The sequence below is a fragment of the Nerophis ophidion genome, linkage group LG23, assembly GCF_033978795.1.
Source record: "Nerophis ophidion isolate RoL-2023_Sa linkage group LG23, RoL_Noph_v1.0, whole genome shotgun sequence".
Taxonomy (NCBI): domain Eukaryota; kingdom Metazoa; phylum Chordata; class Actinopteri; order Syngnathiformes; family Syngnathidae; genus Nerophis; species Nerophis ophidion.
The window spans coordinates 28,558,734-28,581,754 of NC_084633.1; the positions used below are offsets into that span (position 1 = coordinate 28,558,734).

The 23,021-nt window shown below is 38.2% G+C and overlaps 1 protein-coding gene across 2 annotated transcripts in view; it reads left to right on the plus strand.

Moving 5' to 3' along the window:
* The first annotated feature begins 16,271 nt into the window (after positions 1-16,271).
* Positions 16,272-23,021, plus strand: part of nfixb (nuclear factor I/Xb) — a 535,801-nt gene continuing 529,051 nt past the window's right edge. For both annotated transcript variants that reach the window (XM_061885585.1, XM_061885588.1), the window contains exons 1-2: positions 16,272-16,423; positions 18,889-18,994. In XM_061885585.1, coding sequence (XP_061741569.1) covers positions 18,938-18,994 — 57 coding nt within the window. In that variant the 5' untranslated portion in view covers positions 16,272-16,423; positions 18,889-18,937. The remainder of the gene's footprint in view (positions 16,424-18,888; positions 18,995-23,021) is intronic.

The following is a 23,021-nucleotide window of genomic DNA, read 5'->3' on the forward strand; positions in this document are numbered from 1 at the left end:
TGTTTGCATCCCGGGAGAACAAACACCCCCCCCCACCCTCCCTCCCCGTCATGACAGTTTGATAGTATATTTTTGCATAATTAGACAATATTTAAGTTAACGTAATTTGCGATCACCCGGAGTTGTGTATGTTTTTGTCTCTGTACCCCGCCTTCTGCCCGATTGTAGCTGAGATAGGCGCCAGCGCCCCCCGCGACCCCAAAAGGGAATAAGCGGTAGAAAATGGATGGATGGAAAATAGAAAGAAATAATACATTTAGTAAGAAAAGTTACAGTACTTTATTGATATAATAAAGTACGTATAATATCCAGGCTTTCGAGGGCCAAATAAAATGAAGTGGCTGGCCACATCTGACCGTCCCGGGCCTTGAGTTTGCCACCTGGGATTTTAGACCGAATATAACCGCACACAAACTTGCAAGACTGCCTTCATGCACGCAGGTGGTTAAATATAACAACATGAAAGGGATTATTTTTGCAGTTGCAAGCTTCAATGAAAATCTTTAAAAAAAAAAAAGAAAAAAGTCTTTGGTCGTTTTAGGATGTGACAGGCTGTTTTTTTTTGTTTGTTTTTTTGTTTTTCTGTTTTGTGGATGATTGATCGCGACGTGAAAATGGGATGTTTAGCTTTCCACGCAAAGATTAGCCGGACTAAAACTGCAAAAACAAACAAAACAAAACAAAAAGCTGGTGTGTTGTGGTGTGACAGTGCTCCACGCAGGGTTTGGCCTTCTTGCTATTGGTGGCCATGCCCAGAAGTTGTTGCCATGCAACTCGATCTGGCACACACACACACACACACACACACACACACACACACACACACACACACACACACACACACACACACACACACACACACACACACACACTACACACACACAGGGGAGCCAACAATGGTCTGCTTTATGAGGTGCCCACCGATGCCATGGTAACCTTCTCGTTCTGGGCAAAGGCAGACGGGGTTGCGTGCCAAAAAAATGCCACGGTGCCTTATTTTCCCTTTTCTGCCACCGCGTTGCTCGGAAACCTTTTGAGAGTTATTAAGTGAAACCGGTGGGCAGACAAATTACGGCGAGAAGGAGGTAAAGTTTGCACTTTGCCCGCGTCCCGCGCCGTAAATGGAGGAGGAACACGTGATTGGAAACCCTAATGGCGTCACTTGAGTTGGACACAAGTATTGGGACAAACCCTGGGTCACGCTTCACTGTGAGGAAAAGTGCAGGAAGTTTAGTTGAGTTTGCGTGTACTAAAACACGTGCAAACTTTGCCAGCGTCCCGCGGTGTGAATGGAGGAGGAACACGTGATTGGAAACAATAATGGCGTCACTTGAGTTGGACACAAATATTGGGACACACCCTGGGTCACGCTTCACTGTAGGGAAAAGCGCAGGAAGTTTAGTTGAGTTTGCGTGTACTAAAACACGTGCAAACTTTGCCAGCGTCCCGCGCCGTGAATTGAGGAGGAACACGTGATTCGAAACAATAATGGCGTCACTTGAGTGGGACACACCCTCTGAACGTTTCCGGCTGGGTCATATTCACTGTGAGGAAGTTTAGTTGAGTTTGCGTGTACTAAAACATGTGCAAACTTTGCCTGCTTTCCGCCCGGTGAAAGGAAGAGGAACACGTGATTGGAAACCTTAATGGGGTCACTTGAGTTGGACACAAGTATTGGGACACACCCTGGGTCACGCTTCACTGTGAGGAAAAGCGCAGGAAGTTTAGTTGAGTTTGCGTGTACTAAAACACGTGCAAACTTGCAAATGTCATCCCCTTGTTAGGCGTGGGCTCCAAAGGAGATCCAGAGAGACAGAAATACAGAATAGACCCTTTAAAATAAATGTTATTTTTAGATTGTGTCGCGGGCCGCTAAGAAAATTAGCTGCGGGCCGCATTTTGGACAACCCTGGCAAAACAACTCACGGTCAGGCCAAAAAAAGTTGCGAGTGCGAGCACTTTGCTAATGAAAGTGAGTGAATTCAAGATGTAACTCGTCGTGCTCCCCCACCCCCCACCTACCCCCACTTTCAACATTTAAACTTTTTTTTTTTTTTACCTTGAACAATTTTTAGACAGTTTTAATCAAACTTAAATTAAATTTTATCAATGTTTTGCACTAAAATTGATTCATAGGATGTTTTTTGGTACATAATTGAAACATACAATTGCAAACCTTCATAACAGAACTACAAATAGGAATCAAACCCAAATTTGACTTTGATACGACTCTAGCATTATATTTATATATATTTTTTTATTCTAAAAAAAATAAAAATATCACTTTTTCATATACAAATATTAGTCCATACTGTATATACACGCATAAAAAATACAACTTATGGGAAAAATGTATTTGGTTTTTCATTATGTACCTCGATTTATGAACCCCTATAGATACAAACTAATCGATTTACGAACCGCAGACATAGAAATATGCATTGTTGCACAAACTCTCCATGTACAAATGTTCCATCCATCCATTTTGTGCCCGGCAGCACATCCACTGTGTGCTGTCTGCTGCCATTAGCTACTGTGTTAATTGCTTTTTGAGTGTTTTTATTTTGCTTTGTTTAAAAATTTTTTTCGAGTTTTGCTAGCTCAATTTTAGTGGACAAGCTACGTGTGGTCGGGCTCGTTCAGGAACTATCCACAGCGTTGTCGACACTGCCTCCTGCCTGCTCTGCTGCACTGCAAGACGATTAACCCACAAGGTAAAGTGAATTTTATTTCGTATTTCTAATCACTGTAGCAACCCGGATGTTAAAGTTAAAGTTAAGTTTGTGATTCCAAACTGTGAGTGCGCCACAGCCCTAGTGTCAGTCAGTGTGTGTCCATGCACTAAATTAGTCTGATTTCCCAACTACTGTAGTTCTGCTCTAAATAAGCAAGGAAACACCTTCATCCGATAGTGTTTGAAAAGTCGAATTAACACACCTGGATTACGCGATTGGAAATCAGAGCTCTTGAGTGGGTGTGTGCTGACGGAGAGGACCCTTCGCATCCTGCATTTGCCAGTTTCGACACACGGGATACAACCCAGAAACAGATACCATTCATTACAAAAGTAATGAATGGCTTTTATTTGCTTGACAAATTAAAATAACAGAATATTTTGAAGTGCTTTAATGATAGAAAAAGGGAGAAAAAAATATTTATTTAAGACGGTAGCTAAGGACATTGAGAAGAAAGTGTCACTGCCAGGGTGCATTCCTATCGCACTCATCTGTGCGCTCTACTGAGTGCGCAACCAAGAGTGCACCTGTGCGCGCCACTCCGGCAGAGACTGCACCGGTGCACAGTTGCAATCAATCACCGGCAATCAGCACACCTGAAGCTGATCATCAGACCCGCCTTCATAAGCCTGCACAACCTGCTATCCCGTGCCAGAACATAGTCTTCTGTCCGAGTAGAGTAAGCCGTCTTACAAAGGTCTATGCCCTTTTCTCTCTGTGGTTCTCCCCCGTCGTTGTGATTGGTTTTGTGTTCTCCCCTTGTCGTTCCTTGCAGCAACCTCTTTGTTCCCGTGTGACGAGCGGTGCGTCTCGTCTCCCCGCGTTACCTCTGCTTCCCTGACTGCCTCTTGGATTTTGACCTCCCGCCTGAACATGGACCTCCGACGCCTCTCTATCACCCCCGACTTCCTGCCTGCTCACAGATCGTTGAGCTTGCCTGGCCTCTTTTGAACTTGCCTCTCGCTCAACGCTCCGGTAACACTCGGCAGTTAATTTCTACACATAGTCACACACATTAAAGTTAAGTTAAAGTACCAATGATTGTCACACACACACTAGCTGTCACACACTAGCTGTGTGTGTGACAATCTGCAGTAACCATATCTGCAGTCTTCACACTGTTTCTGCTTGCAAGCACTGTGTGTGCTTGTGTTGACTTCAATAATAAATATGGCAGGGCCATGTTGGCATTTTTTTTCCATAACTTGAGTTGATTTATTTTGGAAAACCTTGTTACATTTTTTAATGCATCCAGCGACAGGGCATCACAATAACGGCAATAAAGAGATAATAATGTGTTAATTCCACGACTGTATATATCCATATCGGTTGATATCGGTAATTAAGAGTTGGACAATATGGGAATATCGGTCATCGGCAAAAAAGCCATTATCGGACATCTCCAGTAAGAACTTTACTCTACTTTATAGTAGAAATGGCAACAGCGGAGGATGAATGTCCCATAAGAAGAAGAGACAGAGAAAAAAGAAGCATGTCGACTACGGTGTCAGACTACAACGCGCATTTTCAGGAATTGTGCAGATCCCAAATACAGATCAGCAGGTATCATTAGGTAAGAAAAGTTGCTTTTGCATAATATTGCGAAACAAAACGCCAGATAATATTTCTTACCTTATACACACACTATAATAATACTCGTATGTTGAAGCACAGTACAATCCATCAAGCAATGCGGCTTCATAGCTTACCAAAGTCCTACTAAAACATGTTGATAAATTTTTGAGTGCCGCGTGTAATGTTCTATATTTTCAATAGGACATATAAAATGTTGGTGTTGTTTACTTGAGTCATATTGCAGTCTACACATATCTCCTACGTGTGACTGCCATCTACTCATCACACTTATCATTTTACAATGTACCAAATAAAATAGATTCTACAGTTTGGAGGTTGGAAATCCATCCATCCATCCATCCATTTTGTACCGTTTATTCCCTTTGGCGTTGCGGGGGGCGCTGGTGCTTAACTCAGCTACAATCAGGTGGAAGGCGGCGTACACCCTGGACAAGTCGCCATCTCATCACAGGGCCAACACAGATAGACAGACAACATTCACACTCACATTCAAACACTACGACCAATTTAGTGTTGCCAATCAACCTATCCCCAGGTGCATGTCTTTGGATATCTCTTATGTGTGACTGCCATCATATTGCGGTCTACACGTATCTCTTATGTGTGACTGTCATCTACTCGTCACACTTGTCATTTCACCATGTACCAAATAAAATAGATTCGAGGTCGGAAAGCAAAACCAAAATTATTCCGTACATTATGCGCTCCGGGTTATAAGGCGCACCGTCAAGTTTTGAGAAAATGAAAGAATTTTAAGTGCCTTATAGTCCAAAAAAATATGGTAATTTACTGCATGAAAACATAATGATTGTGCACGTTGTGTCTGTTTGATATAAAAGTACTATATGTTGTGCACAAAATACAGACATTTGTCCGAGTTGAAAGCCATTATTTATGTTTACACTATCTCTTATGGAGACTTTTGTTTCAATATGCAAACTTTTCTATTTACAAACTTTTCAGGGACCACTCGGGTCAATAATTGGCGGATGAACGAATGGCGTGCACGACAGTACTTTCCCAGGAAATGATTAGCTCGGTGTGAGCTTTGGACCTGCAGTGTGAGCAGGGGGGGGGGGAGTGTGGCGCAGTTAGGTAACACTGTAATACGAGTGCGTCTGCACGGGGCGGTAGGAGAACCACGGAAACAAAAAGACTGCAAAGAAAGGAAGAGTTTCAGATAAAACAGCACCGATTGGTAAAGGACGGACGCCAATGTACAAACCATGTTTCATATGAGTTGGGAAATTGTGTTAGATGTAAGTATAAACGGAATGCAATGATTTGCAGATAATTTTCAACCCATATTCAGTTGAATATGCTACAAAGACAACATATTTGTTGTTCAAACTGATAAACATTTTTTATTTTGCAAATAATCATTAACTTTAGAATTTGATGCCAGCAAAACATGACAAAGAAGTTGGGAAAGGTGGCAATAAATACTGATAAAATTGAGGAATGCTCATAAAACACTTATTTGGAACATCCCACAGGTGTGCAGGCTAATTGGGAACAGGTGGGTGCCATGATTGGGTATAAAACAGCTTCCCAAAAAATGCTCAGTCTTTCACAAGAAAGGACGGGGCGAGGTACACCCCTTTGTCCACAACTGCGTGAGCAAATAGTCAAACAGTTTAAGAACAACGTTTCTCAAAGTGCAATTGCAAGAAATTTAGGGAATTCAACATCTTCGGTCTATAATATCATTAAAAGGTTCAGAGAATCTGGAGAAACTACTCCACGTAAGCAGCATGGCCGGAAACCAACATTGAATGACCGTGACCTTCGATCCCTCAGAAGGCACTGTATCAAAAACCGACATCAATCTCTAAAGGATATCACCACATGGGCTCAGGAACACTTCAGAAAAACCACTCTCACTAAATACAGTTCGTCGCTACATCTGTAAGTTCAAGTTAAAGTTCTACTATACCTACGAAAGCCATTAATCAACAACATCCAGAAACGCCGCCGGCTTCTCTTGGCCCGACATCATCTAAGATGGACTGATGCAAAGTGGAAAAGTGTTCTGTGGTCTGACGAGTCCACATTTCAAATTGTTTTTGGAATTATTTGACATCGTGTCATTTGGACCAAAGGGGAAGTGAACCATCCAGACTGTTATCGACGCAAAGTTCAAAAGCCAGCATCTGTGATGGTATGGGGGTGTATTAGTGCTCAAGGCATGGGTAACTTACACATCTGTGAAGGCACCAATATTGCTGAAAGGTACATACAGGTTTTGGAACAACATATGCTGCCATTTAAGCGCTGTCTTTTTCATGGACGCCCCTGCTTATTTCAGCAAGACCATGCCAAGCCACATTCAGCACCTGTTACAACAGCGTGGCTTCGTAAAAAAAGAGTGCGAGTACTCTCCTGGCCCGCCTGCAGTCCGGACCTGTCTCCCATCGAAAATGTGTGGCGCATTATGAAGTGTAAAATACGACAGTGGAGACCCCGTACTGTTGAACGACTGAAGCTCTATATAAAAGAAGAATGAGAAAGAATTCCACTTTCAAAGCTTCAACAATTAGTTTCCTCAGTTCGTTTATTTCGTGTTTGTTAAAAGAAAAGGTGATGCAACACAGTGGTGAACATGCCCTTCCCCAACTACTTTGGCACATGTTGCAGCCATGAAATTCTAAGTTAATTATTATTTGCCAAAAAAAAAAAAAAAAAGTTTATGAGTTTGAACATCAAATATCTTGTCTTTGTAGTGCATTCAATTGAATATGGGTTGAAAAGGATTTGCAAATCATTGTATTCCGTTTATATTTACCTCTAACACAATTTCCCAACTCATATGGAAACAGGGTTTGTATGTGGGAGGGGGTGGGGCCTGCGTGGGGCGTCGCTTCCTTTCATTTTCATATTATTGTGGGGTCATCTGGGCACCTTGCCCTGCCCCATGCGCTCTTAGACCCCTCTCAGGCCGGGCGAGATTAAAAACAGCACTCAATCGCAACTGAGGGAGAGAAATAAGGAGAGTCACGCGGTAGGTCGTCTTTTAAAAAAGGGGGATCTGTGCCAATATGTCATTGGCAGTCGATCCCTATACCTCAAACGTGGTGGTCATGGTCACTCAGGAACGCAGGCCCTGGTCTCACAAGATGTCCATGCAGGAACCTGTCCATAAACATAGGGCTGCTGATAGGAAGAAGGAAGCGAGTCGACGAGCACTGCATCAAATAGCCAACAATGCACCAGATAACATCTGCCCGGCGACTGGACCGAGCGCGGCGCAGAAACAGAAGTGGCTCATGTCTTTTGTACTCCCGATAATGAGCGCGACTAAATAAAAAGCCACAATCGCGTCCACGTGTGCAACAGCCGACTGTTTACAGCGAGCGGAGAAAATGGCTCCGGGTTTGTTTATAATTGTTTCAACAGAAGCAGAGTTCCCCTCGCCTTTGTGTGCGCACGGCCTGCAGGAGAGCGCAACGAGCACGAGGGGCTGAGTGTTAGATCTATGACAAAAGTTTACTTTAAAAAAAAAAAAAGTGTTTTACATCACAGAAAAACAAAGCATGATAAATTGATCAGGGATTGATTTGATATGGGCCATCTGGGTGCTGCTAGAATGAAAACAAGCAGAAAAAAGTATTGGGACTAATGTGTCATAATAATGAATATCTTCAAAATAAAATATCTTTGAGAAACTCATTTATTTCAGTAGTTAAAATGAGAAAGTGACGTTTTTTCCCTTACACACATGTCAACACTAACAGTGAAATATTTCAAAAGTATATTTTTCATATTAATGATGATTATGGTCATTAATAAATTCTCTTGTGACAATGTCAGTCTACAGGTCCCATCACACAGGCGCCATTTGTGATTAAAAATCAAAATTCAGTATCTCGTAAAATTTTTATTTACACACACACACACGCACACCCACACACACACACACATATATATATATATATACACACACATATATATATGTGTATGTATATGAATGTATGTATATACGTATGTATATATATGTATGTATGTATATATATATATACGTGTGTATATATGTATGTATATGTATGTATGTATATATGTATATACGTGTATATATATGTGTGTATATATGTATATACATGTGTATATATGTATGTATATATATATGTATATTTATATATATGAAGAGTTCATATGCAAAAGCAGATAAATCCATTTTGACCGATTCTGTATATTAACGATTTTCTGCCTGCTGGTGTTGCCGGTACATATTCAAGCGTACAATGGTTTATTTAATATCAACATAAGCAAGTCATGAAAGCCTAAACTTTTAAGAAATGCTGATGTAATGAATGGCTTTCAAGTAAGAGTGTTTGATGTGGTTTTACGTCAAAAGCAGATATATCCAAATTATGATATGTCGCAAAAACAGATATCTCCAAAATCGTTTTCTTTGCGGTCGTTATTTCGCATAATATTCAAGATAAAGATAGAGAGAAAAACAGAACGTGAAATTTATCGAAAGCCACATTTCAACGTAACAACTGTTCACATTTATTTACTTCATTATTTGACAGTTTCGATCCCTTGGTACGTATAAATCTAGCTGTCCCTGCGAACATTGTTTTTTCGTACTTGCTAACCGGACATGCTTTTTTGGAACTTTGACCTCACATATTTACCTCGTGCTTTTCAGCACAAAATGAAAAAACCAAAAAAAAGTGTTGCAATGAAGACAATGTTTTATTAATAAAACAAGCACAAATGCTCAACCTGGTTTGCCTATCAAAAACACTCCTGTGCAGATAACAGCTCACTCATCATCGCTATCGACATTAGCTCCATGCTCGACAACATCGTTTAACGCAGCGGTGTAAAACTCACGGACACGCGTGCTAGCGCCAACATCAAATAATAACTTCAACACGTCAGTTTTTTTCGCTGGCTTAACAGTGTTCACAGGAGAAGCTTCCAAATTATTCATGCGTGGATAACAACACCGAGTGATTCCGCGCGCGCCGCCATTTTGTTTGTCACGTGATCCCGTAATGCAGCGCTGGTTGGGCAAACGGATATATCGGCTTTTGTGGTAGATGATCCATGGCGCTTATCGGCCTTTGCAATAAATCGCTGAACTAAATGACGTTAAAAGCGTAATTTGTCCGCATTTGCAAACAAATTGATTTTGGTATACCACAATAGAAGGACTATATATTACCAAGGCTGGGCTAAACTTTATCAAAATGGCGTTTATCGTTTTTTGCGTATGAACTCTTCATATGTATACTTATGTATATGTATATGTATATGTATATGTATATATTAGGGCTGCGAATCTTTGGGTGTCCCACGATTCGATTCAATATCGATTCTTGGGGTCGCGATTCGATTACATATAGATTTTTTCGATGCAATGCAATTCTCGATTCAAAAACGATATTTTTCCGATTCAAAACAATTCAGTATTCATTCAATACATAGGATTCAGCAGGATCTACCCCAGTCTGCTGACATGCTAGCAGAGTAGTAGAATTTTAAAAAAAAGCTTTTATAATTGTAAAGGACAATGTTTTATCAACTGATTGCAATAATGTAAATTTGTTTTAACTATTAAACGAACTAAAAATATGACTTATTTTATCTTTGTGAAAACATTGGACACAGTGTGTTGTCAAGTTTATGAGATGCGATGCAAGTGTAAGCCACTGTGACACTATTGTTCTTTATTTTTTATCTTTATAAATGTCTAATGATAATGTCAATGAGGGATTTTTAATCACTGCTATGCTGAAATTATAACTAATATTGATACTGTTGTTGATAATATTCATTTTTGTTTCATTACTTTTGGTTTGTTCTGTGTCGTGTTTGTGTCTCCTCTCAATTGCTCATTTTATTGCAGTTCTGAGTGTTGCTGGGTCAGGTTTGGTTTTGGAATTGGATTGCATTGTTATGGTATGGCTGTGTATTGTTTTGTTGGATTGATTAAAAAAATAAATGAAAAATAAAAAAATCAATCGATTTTGAAAAACATGAGAATCGATTCTGAATCACACAACATGAGAATCTCGATTCATATTCAAATCGATTTTTTCCCACACCCCTAGTATATATATGTGTATATATCTTGTTTATGTATATATATATATATATATATATATATATATATGTTTGTACCATATGTCCCGGCAAGAAATCTGCGTTCAAAGGACTCCGGCTTATTAGTGATTCCCAAAGCCCAAAAAAAGTCTGCGGGCTATAGAGCGTTTTCATTTCGGGCTCCAGTACTCTGGAATGCCCTCCCGGTAACAGTTCGAGATGCCACCTCAGTAGAAGCATTTAAGTCTCACCTTAAAACTCATTTGTATACTCTGGCCTTTAAATAGACCCCCTTTTTAGACCAGTTGATCTGGCGTTTCTTTTCTTTTTCTCTGACCTTTAAATAGACTCCCTTTTTAGACCAGTTGATCTGGCGTTTCTTTTCTTTTTCTCCTATGTCCCACTCTCCTTTGTGGAGGGGGTCCGGTCCGATCCGGTGGCCATGTACTGCTCGCCTGTGTATCGGCTGGGGACATCTCTGCGCTGCTGATCCGCCTCCGCTTGGGATGTTTTCCTGCTGGCTCCGCTGTGAACGGGACTCTCGCTGCTGTGTTGGATCCGCTTTGGACTGGACTCTCGCGACTGTGTTGGATCCATTATGGATTGAACTTTCACAGTATCATGTTAGACCCGCTTGACATCCATTGCTTTCCTCCTCTCCAAGGTTCTCATAGTCATCATTGTCACCGACGTCCCACTGGGTGTGAGTTTTCCTTACCCTTATGTGGGCCTACCGAGGATGTCGTAGTGGTTTGTGTTGTGGTTTGTGCAGCCCTTTGAGACACTAGTGATTTAGGGCTATATAAGTAAACATTCATTGATTGATTGATGTTTATTTATATATATGTGTATATATGAATGTATGCGTACATGTGTGTATATATGTATGTATGTGTGTATATATGTATGTATACATATATGTATATTTATATATGTGTATAAATGTGTGTATATATGTATATATGTGTATGTATACATATGTATATATACTGTATATGTGTGTATATTTGTATAAATATATATTTGTATATATATACATATATATACACACACATATATATATATGTATATATATACAGATATATATTTATACAAATATACACACATATACAGTATATATATACATATGTATGTATGCATATATGTATATATGTATGTATGTATATGTGTATATATGTATATATATATGTATATATATATGTATTAGTGTGTGTGTGTGTGTGTATGTATATATATATATATATATATATATATATATATATATATGTATATGTACATATAATCAGAGGTGGGTAGTAACGCGCTACATTTACTCCGTTACATCTACTTGAGTAACTTTTGGGATAAATTGTACTTCTAAGAGTAGTTTTTATGCAACATACTTTTACTTTTACTTGAGTATATTCATAAAGAAGAAACGCTACTTTTACTCCGCTCCATTTATCTACAATCAGCTCGTTACTCGCTACTTTTTTTTTAAGCGATCTGTTAATGCACGTTTTGTTTGTTTTGATTTTGTCAGACACGCATTCAAAGTAGGAACTACGCATGCCTGCGTTTCACCAATCAAATGCAGTCACTGGTGACGTTGGACCAATCAAACAAAACCAGGCGGTCACGTGACTGTCACACGTCGAATCCGACCTAAAAAAGTTGAAAAACTTATTGGGGTGTTACCATTTAGTGGTCAATTGTGCAGAATATGTACTGTACTGTGCAATCTACTAATAAAAGTTTAAATCAATCAATCAAAAGTGTAAAGGAAAAAAGACACTTTTTATTTCAACCGTACTTTCCGTCACAAGCCTAAAGACTGATCGCACAGTTCCTGTCTTCACAACAAAAGCGCCGCTCCATCGCGCCTGCGCTAACAAAATAAGCGTCTCCGAAAGCCAACGCAAACAAGCTAGCAAGCTACGGAGTTTGCCGCCAATGTATTTCTTGTAAAGTGTATAAAAACGAATATGGAAGCTGGACGAATAAGATGCCAAAAACCAACGACTTTCATGTGTTAGACAGAAAAGAGGAACTTTTTTTCTCCTCCATTTGAAAATGTGGACATTATCAGCACTGTCCTGTCTGATTCCAATCAATGCAAGTCATCAGAATCAGGTAATACACCAACTTATATTCTTGTCTTCATGAAAGATAGGAATCTATATGTTAAACATGCATGTATATTCATTAAAACACCTTTAACATTTCAACAAAAACGGCAAAATAAAAAACTATAAATTACATACTGTATATATATATATATATATATATATATATATATATATATATATATATATATGAGATGTGTGTGTATGTATATATGAGGTAGATCACCTCGACTTGGTCATTTATTAAGTAATTGATTAATGTTGAAAAATTATTGGGGTGTTACCATTTAGTGGTCAATTGTAGGGAATATGTACTGTACTGATCAACTCGTGATCAACTTGCCTGGGATTTGAATCCAGTGCCCTTTGATTGGGAGTTAAGAGCTTTAACCATTGAGCTATCCCTGGTCTTCTTTAGCCAAGATTTCGGGCCCCAATGACATATTTAATCGCGAACCTGTCTCAGTGAGCTATAATATAAAACATTTACTCTTGCTGCCGGAGTTTTCATAGTTACCAGTGAACCTGGCAGGGATTTTGATCCTTGCACTCTTGGATTGGGAGTTAGCTGCTTTACCATTCAGCTATCCTTGGATGTCTAAGGGATGGATTTCGGGCCCCAATGACATATTTATTTTTCGAATCCGTCTTAGTAAACAATGAGATAAAATATTTACTCTTGCCGCTGGAGCTTTCATAGTTACCAATGGACCTGGGTGGGATTTGAACCCAGACCCCTTTGATTTGTACATAGCTGCTTGAACTACTCAGCTACCCTTGTACTTCATACAGACAAATTTCGGGCCCCAATTACATATTTAATTGCGAACCTGTCTTGGTAATCTATGATATAAAATACTACCTTCACCGGCTGGAGCTTTCCTAGTTATGGATGGTCATGACTGGGATTTGAACCCTGTACCCTTTGATTGGGAGGTAGCTGCTTCCACTACTTAGCTAGCCTTGGCCCACTGAAAGTGAGATTTCAGGCCCCAATAACATATTTAATTGCGAACCGTTCACGGTAAACTATGATATAAAACTGTGACTGGAGATTTCCAAGTTACCGATGGATGGACCTGACCGATGAACTCCCTTCCCTTTGATTGGAAGATAGCTGCTTTAACCACTCGGCTTGAGAACCGGTTACACTAAACCACAATGATAGTGAAACAAAACACTTACTCTTTACCAGAGGTGGGTAGTAACGCGCTACATTTACTCCGTTACATTTACTTGAGTAACTTTTGGGATAAATTGTACTTCTACGAGTAGTTTTTATGCAACATACTTTACTTTTACTTGAGTATATTTATAGAGAAGAAACGCTACTTTTACTCCGTTCCATTTATCTACATTCAGCTCGTTACTCGCTACTTTTTTTGATCGATCTATTAATGTTTGTTTTGGTTAATGACAGAGCTTCAAAGTAGAATCCACGCATGCCTGCGTTTCACCAATCACATGCAGTCACTGGTGACGTTGGACCAATCAAACAGAGCCAGGCGGTCACATGACCCAACTTAAACAAGTTGAAAAACGTATTGGGGTGTTACCATTTAGTGGTCGATTGTACGGAATATGTACTGTACTGTGCAATCTAATAATAAAAGTTTCAATCAATCAATCAATCAAAAGTGTAAAGGAAAAAAGACACTTTTTATTTCAACGGTAATTCCCGTCAAAAGCCTAAAGACTGATCGCACAGTTCCTGTCTTCACAATAAAAGTGCCGCTCCATCGTGCCTGCGCTAACAAAATAAGAGTCTCCGAAAGCCAGCACTAACAAGCGAGCAAGCTACGGAGTTTGCCGCCAATGTATTTCTTGTAAAGTGTATAAAAACGAATATGGAAGCTGGACAAATGAGATGCCAAAAACCAACGACTTTCATGAGGTATTAGACAGAAAAGTGGAGCTTTTTTTCTCCTCCATTTGAAAACGTGGACGTCTGATTCCAATCAATGCAAGTCATCAGAATCAGGTAATTCACCAACTTATATTCTTCTCTTCATGAAATATAGGAATCTATATGTTAAACATGCATGTATATTCATTAAAACACCTTCAACATGTGAACAAAAACGGCAAAATAAATAAATATAAATTATATACTGTATATATAAATGTATGTATATATATATAAATGTATGTATGTGTATATATATGTATACATATATATATATATAATATGTGTGTGTATAAATGATTTGTGTGTGTATGTATATGTATATATGGGGTAGATCACCTCGACTTGGTCATTTACTCAGTAATTGATAAACGTTGAAAAACTTATTGGGGTGTTACCATTTAGTGGTCAATTGTACGGAATATGTACTGTACTGTGCAATCTACTAATACAAGTTTTAATCAATCAATCAATCAATCAAATCAATGAATGCCTACTGAGGCTATGGTGCTGTTAAATTATTGTGGCTCAATGTGCCATTTTTTTTATTTTATTTTAATGTACTATTATTTAATATATATTATTGTTTAAGTTGCTTAAGAGATATTCCTGGCTCTGAATTTGCTCATTGCTATTTTTATGTTTTTGTGCATTATTTGTTGCCGTAATCATTAAACGAACAGGTTACTCATCAGTTACTCAGTACTTGAGTAGTTTTTTCACAACATACTTTTTACTTTTACTCAAGTAAATATTTGGGTGACTACTCCTTACTTTTACTTGAGTAATAAATCTCTAAAGTAACAGTACTCTTACTTGAGTACAATTTCTGGCTACTCTACCCACCTCTGCATATAATATGCATATGTACATACATATATATACATATATGTACACATATATATATATTTATATATATATATATATATATGTATATATATATATATATATATGTGTATATATATATATATATACATATATATATATATATATATATATATGAGTTTCCAATCATTTCTGTTATAAATTTAAATTGGCTCAGAGAAGTCAACAGTCATAATCACTCACATGAAGTAAAGAGGCCATGCTGTGAAGCTCATTTGATTTGATTGTGACTTTTTTACATCACCCAAATTGCTGTATGTATACTTTTGACCAAGCAGATTTGCTCACATTTTCAGTAGACCCATAATAAATTAAAAAAAGAACAAAACTGCATGAATGTTTTTTTGTGACCAACAAGTCTGTGCTCCAATCACAAAAAAATAAGAGTTGTAGAAATTATTGGAAACTCAAGACAGCCATGACATTATGTTCTTTACAAGTGTATGTAAACTTTTGACCACGACTGTACACACACACACACATACAGTATCTTATTTCTAAAAAAAAAAAAAAAGAAGCATTTAATACGTATTATTTGTTTTAATACAGATTAGGGACGGACATTCAGAAATAGCCCAAATGTAGTACGTCACATACCTATCAAATAAATGCAATTAAAACTGTATTTTGTCTGTATACATCTTTTTTTATGTTTTCTACAGCCTGTTTAGTGTTTTCAATGTTAATGTGACATAATTATTCTTGATAATTGGACTTTAAAATAGAGAAAAAAGAAGGTCCTGCAGTCCCTGCAGTACTCTGACTCGCCACAGTGCGACAAACGGGGGCGCTATAGCTAGCACGCACAAGCCCCCACAGCCGAAGCTAGCGGGTTTTTTTCTTTTTTTAAAAACACATGAAACAATATGTTTGTGCTTTTTTCCATCCATCCATTTTCTACCGCTTATTCCCTTTCGGGGTCGCGGGGGGCGCTGGCGCCTATCTCAGCATTTAATCAAAAACAAAAACGTTGTTTTACTGCTTTGAATCGAATGAAGTTAAAGAATGTTTCCGCCAGTATGGAAGATTAAGTATCCAGGACCAAATACTTCTCTAAAGTGGACTTGAACACAAAAATGAATGTGACCATACAAAGTTGATGTACATGGAGGTGCTGCTTCTGATACAAATACAGAAAGGTAAGTCCAGTTTTTATCAAAGTGAATTACTTCTTTTTATTGGTATTTTAATGGGCAACCTGCACTAACAAGAAACAGAGCATATGCATTGAAGTTAAAAAAGGAAAGAAAACTCTAAAGGCCTCTATGTCTCTCACCTGGTGTGAAGGTCACCACATGTAACTGCCCTAAATACAACACATGTTGTCTGTATATTCTTTATTTTTTTATTTTATTAAACTTAAGATTGAGTGCATCTGTATAAATCTTTATTTAAAAAAAATGTGTCTACATATGTCTTGCTTAAAGAATACAAAATAACTGTGTTTGTGTGTGTGTATATATACATATTTAATATTCATGTATAAGAATATGATGAGGAGCGACTTGTCCAGAGTGTAACCCGCCTTCCGCCCGAATGGAGCTGAATCCAGCGACCCCGAAAGGGACAAGCGGTAGAAAATGGATCGGGTACTCCGGCTTCCTCCCACTTCCAAAGACATGCACCTGGGGATAGGTTGATTGGCAACACTAAATTGGCCCTAGTGTGTGAATGTGAGTGTGAATGTTGTCTGTCTATCTGTGTTGGCCCTGTGATGAGGTGGCGACTTGTCCAGGGTGTACCCCGCCTTACCTTCAAATGCATGAATTGATTAACGTATTACAAGAAAACATTTTTAGGTGTTACCATTTAGTGGTCAGTTGTACGGAATATGTACTGTACTGTGCAATCTACTAATAAAAGTTTCAATCAATCAATCAATGCAGCTGAGATAGGCTCCAGCACCCCCCGCTACCCCAAAAGGGATAAGCAGTAGAAAATGGATGATGGATGGATATATAAAGTTTTATTTTAAAAATGTTTATATATTCTAACAAAAATACAAAAAGATGTCTTTATATGTTGTATACTAGATATTTTATTCTATTTTATTCTTGTTTAAATGTGTTTTCATATAGTTTATAAAAAATTGTGTGTGTGTATATATATAAAAGCATTTTTGTAAAAATGTGTCTGTTAAAATTGTCAGTTTTTTAGTCATTTATTTAAAAATGCTAAAAAAAATACTAATAAATTATTGCGTTGTTTTTAAAATATGTCTGTAAATGGTGTGTGTGTATCTATATATATATATATATATATATATATATATGTGTGTGTGTCTGTTTGTATATTCTAAGGAAAATACATATGTTTTTATGATATACATATTAAATTTTTTCAAAGTGTTGTACACTACATATTTTTGTTTAAATGTATTTTCATATAGTTTATAAGTGCCTGTGTGTGTATATATGTCTGTATATATATATATATATGTATATATATATATATATATATATATATATATATATATATACATATATATATATATATACATATATATTATGCGTTAATACATTTCATTAAAACTATACAAACAAAAATGTCAGTTTTTTTAATCTTTTATTTTATTTAAAAAAATTTAGAAATTATTGCGTTTTACATGTATATATTTAACTTTTTTAAATGTCTGTGTATATGGTTTGTAAAAAATAAACAAAATAATGTGTGTGTATATAAATATATATAAATATTTTAATTTGAAAAATGTATTATACATATTAGAAAACAGAAAACTCATTGCATCTGCAAATTAATGTTTTATTTTTAAATTGCATAAATGGAACACTTAACTTGAACAGTAAAATGAGTCAAAATAAAGGCATTGCATGAACATTTATGACTTGTCGAACACCAAATGGATAATCATACTATTTATGTGTGTCAAGTATTTTGGCTATTGCAACTAGAAAGAAAAACACACTGAGCCTTTTTTTGGGGGGGGCGGGAGGGGATATCCTCTTCACCCGTTCACAAACTAAAGGGTGCATATTAAATCCATCCTTCTCCACAATTGGCAACACAAAGTTCCAATCGAATCCTTTTATTTTCCTTATTTGGCTCAGATGTGTCAGCTTTGGCGGGGGCCCTCTTGGACTGTTCATCAGCGTACGACAAAGCCGACAAAGGTCACCGTACTCACAATTTGACTCGGAAGAGGACACAACCTGCAGAGCGTGGCGCATATATATATTTGTGTGTGTGTGTGTGTGTGTGTGTGTGTGTGTGTTGATTTATGGACCCCGGTATGTCGGTGCAGAGTTGGTGGCTCGGCGAGAGCGCACATGGCAGAGAGAGCGTTTGGACCAGCTAAGCGAGAGGCACAGCTGCTTGGAGAGGACTCTGTGGCATTTCTCTGTCCCCGCTCCCTCCAAATACACACACACACACACACACACACACACACACACACACACACACACACACACACACACACACACACACCAGACACACACACCAGAGCATACGTACAGTATACACTCACACGCTCTACCACTCATGCTGTTGCAGCATATAGTTACAGATAGCTCCTGATCTGTTTTTTTTTTTTTTTGTGTGTGCCCTCACATTGACTTTGTTGACATATCCATATTTTTATCAGCAGCCCCAGCGAGAGGATTCTGGCGTGGGAGGCAGCGTGGCAGAGTGGAATGGCGTGGGAAAGGTGGCAGCTGTGTTATGACTTCTCTGCCAGGTCATGGTGCATGGTAGGATGGATGCCTCCTGTCTCTCTTTCTCTCTGTATTGATGAACACGTATGTCTTTGCGTCCTCCTTCGCACTTTTGCACGCTCAGAATGTTAACTTTTAGCAAAGGGGTTTCCACTATAGCGGTGGTCAGCAACCCGTAGCTCTAGAGCCCCATGCGGCTCTTTAGCGCCGCCCTATTGACTCCCTGGACCTATTTCAGAGATGCGTGAAAATGGAAAAAGATGAAGAAAAAAATATACTTTTTAGTATATTTTCTGTAGGAGAACAAACATGATACAAACTTTCATAATTGTTAGAAATCTCACTCTTTATGTTAAACATGTTTCACTGGTGAGAGTATTTGGCAAGTGCCGTTTTGTCCTACTAATTTCAACGATCCTTGAACTCATAGTTTGTTTACATCTACGACTTTCTCCGACGCTGCCACAGAAAGATGTGTTTTATGCCACTCCTTCTTTGTCTCATTTTGTCCACCAAAGGTTTTATGCTGTGCGTGACCGCACAAAGGTGTGCTTTGTTGTACAACTCCTCTCTGGGGGGGAGGGGGCCTTACTAGTATGACAGGGGATGCAAAACAATAACATATACTCCCATTATTTATTATTTACTTTTTACTTTTTAAATTCGATCTCAATTCTGTACACTGCTGTTGGAATTTCAATTTTCCTGAGGGATTTCTCCTGAAGGAATCAAGAAAGTTCTATCTATCTATCTATCTATCTATCTATCTATCTATCGATCTATCTATCTATCTATCTATCTATCTATCTATCTATCTATCTATCTATCTATCTATCTATCTATCTATCTATCTATCTATCTATCTATCTATCTATCTATCTATATTTGTGGATGTTATTGATTTGCTGGAGTGCTTCTCAAGCATATTTGTGCATGACTGCAAGCTAATCGATGCTAACATGCTATTTAGGCTATCTGTATGTACGTACTGCATCGTTACGCCTCGTTTGTAGATATATTTGAGCTCATTTAATTTCCTTGACTTATGTCCTTTGTGTATTTAAAGTATATCTTCTTGTCTCATGACGCAATATATGTATGTAATATTGGCTGCGTTTCTAATTGAGTTGTTTGTGCGCCATGTGGTTCCAGACCACAGCAAACATTACCCGGCTTGCAGAGATTGTGATAAATCCATTAGAAGAAGACAACCCGCCGTTTCCGTAAACATGGACACACACATATATACCTTTGGCCATTCTGAGCCAGTAAATTCCAGGAGTTAGCTCATCCTGTGAGAAACCTCCATTTTACTATTGATTTCCAATGTTGAAAAAAGTTGTTGAATAAAAATGAAAATAAAACATTTCAGTCAGAAAAGATTCGCGGCAGCCTTTGATAGTAGGCTTATATAGCTAATATAGACACTTACATCAATCAATCAATCAATCAATCAATGTTTATTTATATAGCCCCAAATCACAAATGTCTCAAAGAACTGCACAAATCATTACGACTACAACATCCTCAGAAGAACCCACTAAAGGGCAAGGAAAACTCACACCCAGTGGGCAGGGAGAATTCACATCCAGTGGGACGCCAGTGACAATGCTGACTATGAGAAACCTTGGAGAGGACCTCAGATGTGGGCAACCCCCCCCCCCCCCCCCCCCTCCCCTCTAGGGGACCGAAAGCAATGGATGTCGAGCGGGTCTAACATGATGCTGTGAAAGTTCAATCCATAGTGGCTCCAACATAGCCGCGAGAGTTCAGTTCAAAGCGGATCCAAGACAACAGCGAGAGTCCCGTCCACAGGAGCCCATCTCAAGCGGAGGCGGATCAGCAGCGTAGAGATGTCCCCAACCGATACACAGGCAAGCGGTCCATCCTGGGTCCCGACGAGCAGTCCATCCTGGGTCTCGACTACATCATGTGTTGTCTTCATTATAACCCTCATATAAGACTTTTTAAGTAATTTTGATATTAGGCTAACATAGACATTTACATAATGTGTTGCCTTCATTATAACACTTTCATTTTTTGAGGCTCTAGACAGATTTTATTTTTTTTTGGATTTTTGGTCCAATAAGGGTTTTGTCAACATTTTGGGTTGCCGACACCTGCACTATAGGCTTTAATAGGACGTTTGCGTGTTTTCTGGCTTCAGGGCATAGCAGCGATGCCTCTTCATTCCCTTATTATGTCACTAAATGTATCCTACATGCTGTACTTGTACACTTGCTGATATATATTTTTTCATATTACTGAATAAGCTATATGAAAAAATACAGTTGTACCACGGTTTTTCGTGCAATCCACATTTCGCAAAATAAGCCACCATGTGGCCAAAGAAAGTAGCGAGTGCCAGCACTTTGATAAAAAAGTTGATTCGGAATTCAAGGAAGAGCTTGAAGCAAAGCACAAAGGCTCCTTTTTTGCTCATTGCCATTTTTGCCAATTACAGTCTTCAATAAAAATGAAAAAATGTTTTTTTATCCATTTTATTCTTAATTTGTATTTATTTATAATTATCTGCTTGTCAAATTCTGTTTATTAAAGATGTCCAGATCCTAAAAATTAGATTGGATCTGGGGCCTATATTTGCCTTTAAAAAAAATAATGATTTACCATAGGTGTGTCCCAGTATTCACACAGCTAGATTGCACTCGTGTGAAAGATTCCTTCAAACAGGAATGCACACTCAGGGAAATACAATCTCATTTGCATATGTTACACACATGCAGGAGCTTGATGACTCCCAGGAGGGTGCAGTTTGAATTTGAGCGCGAGCTGCGGCGATCGCGTTGTCTATCCGCGGTGCGAAGCGGCTTCTAAAATACTCATCCTTACCACCATGGTGGTAAACAAAATAGAGATTCTTGCATGTAGCGTTATCACTGGAGGACTCGAGGAAAAGGAACGGCTAAACATGCTGCACACAAAATGCTAACCGCTAAAGCTTCAATGTATAGTTGGGGTGACCGAACCAGATGTCGATACTATCGATACTTAACCTTAAGGCCCAAGCTGTTTGTTTACATGCTTTTTTTTATTTCTCTTTGCTATTTGGGCTTATTGGACCCTAATTAGAATAAAAACTAAAAATCATCTTTTAATATGATGTACTTAGTCCATAAGTACACAAATGTGTACTTCGTGTGTAGGGACATGCACATTTTTATTTTTACACTTTTTTTCCCCAAAATTCCATTGTATGTTATACTCTTCTGACACCACCAGATAGCAGTATAAGTGGCCATATGTCACATTGGAAATAAGATCTTAAAGGTGCTTTTCACGCATGTGGTCACTAAGGCCATTAGAACAGTGGTCCCCAACCTTTTTTTAGCTGCTGACCGGTCAACGCTTGATAATTTGTCCCGTGGCCCGGCGGGGGGTTTGGGGGATTTTTTTTTTTTTTTTTTGTCATGAAAAAGGGTGTTTTTTGGGTTGGTGCACTAATTGTAAATGTATCTTGTGTTTTTAATGTTGATTTAATATAAAAAAATAATAATAAAAAATTCTTCTGCGGCCCGGTACCAATCGAGCCGCAGCCCGGTGGTTGGGGACCACTGCTTTAGTATCCGAACGATACTAAAGTAATTCGATTGACAGTGTTCTTTTTAATGCTCTTATTGTTATAAAACATTTGTTGGTCGTTTGTCTTCTTGTTTACAAATCCAGGATACAGGGAGGATATTAGCTAAATAATTTAAATGGAAGCCAATGGTAGTTTTTTATTTGTTTACCTATTGTGCACTTTATTTTATAAAAAAAATATATCTTTGTGTAGCATTCACTACCGCACATTTAATTCATCATCTGATTTACAACAGGACTAGAAAATTCTAAATGGAATAAGATAAGCTTCGTAAAAATGTGTTATTGTGTTGACTTTAGTTACTTTCTACAAAACATTTTCAGTTCTATAATCTGTCGTGAAAGTATCGAATTGGGACTCGGAATCGGATCTGGTTCAGAGGCAAATTAAAGGTGCTGTCGATCGGCACGTTTTTAATAATGATTCTGTATAAAATGTGTTTTTGTTAATATGTTTTATGTT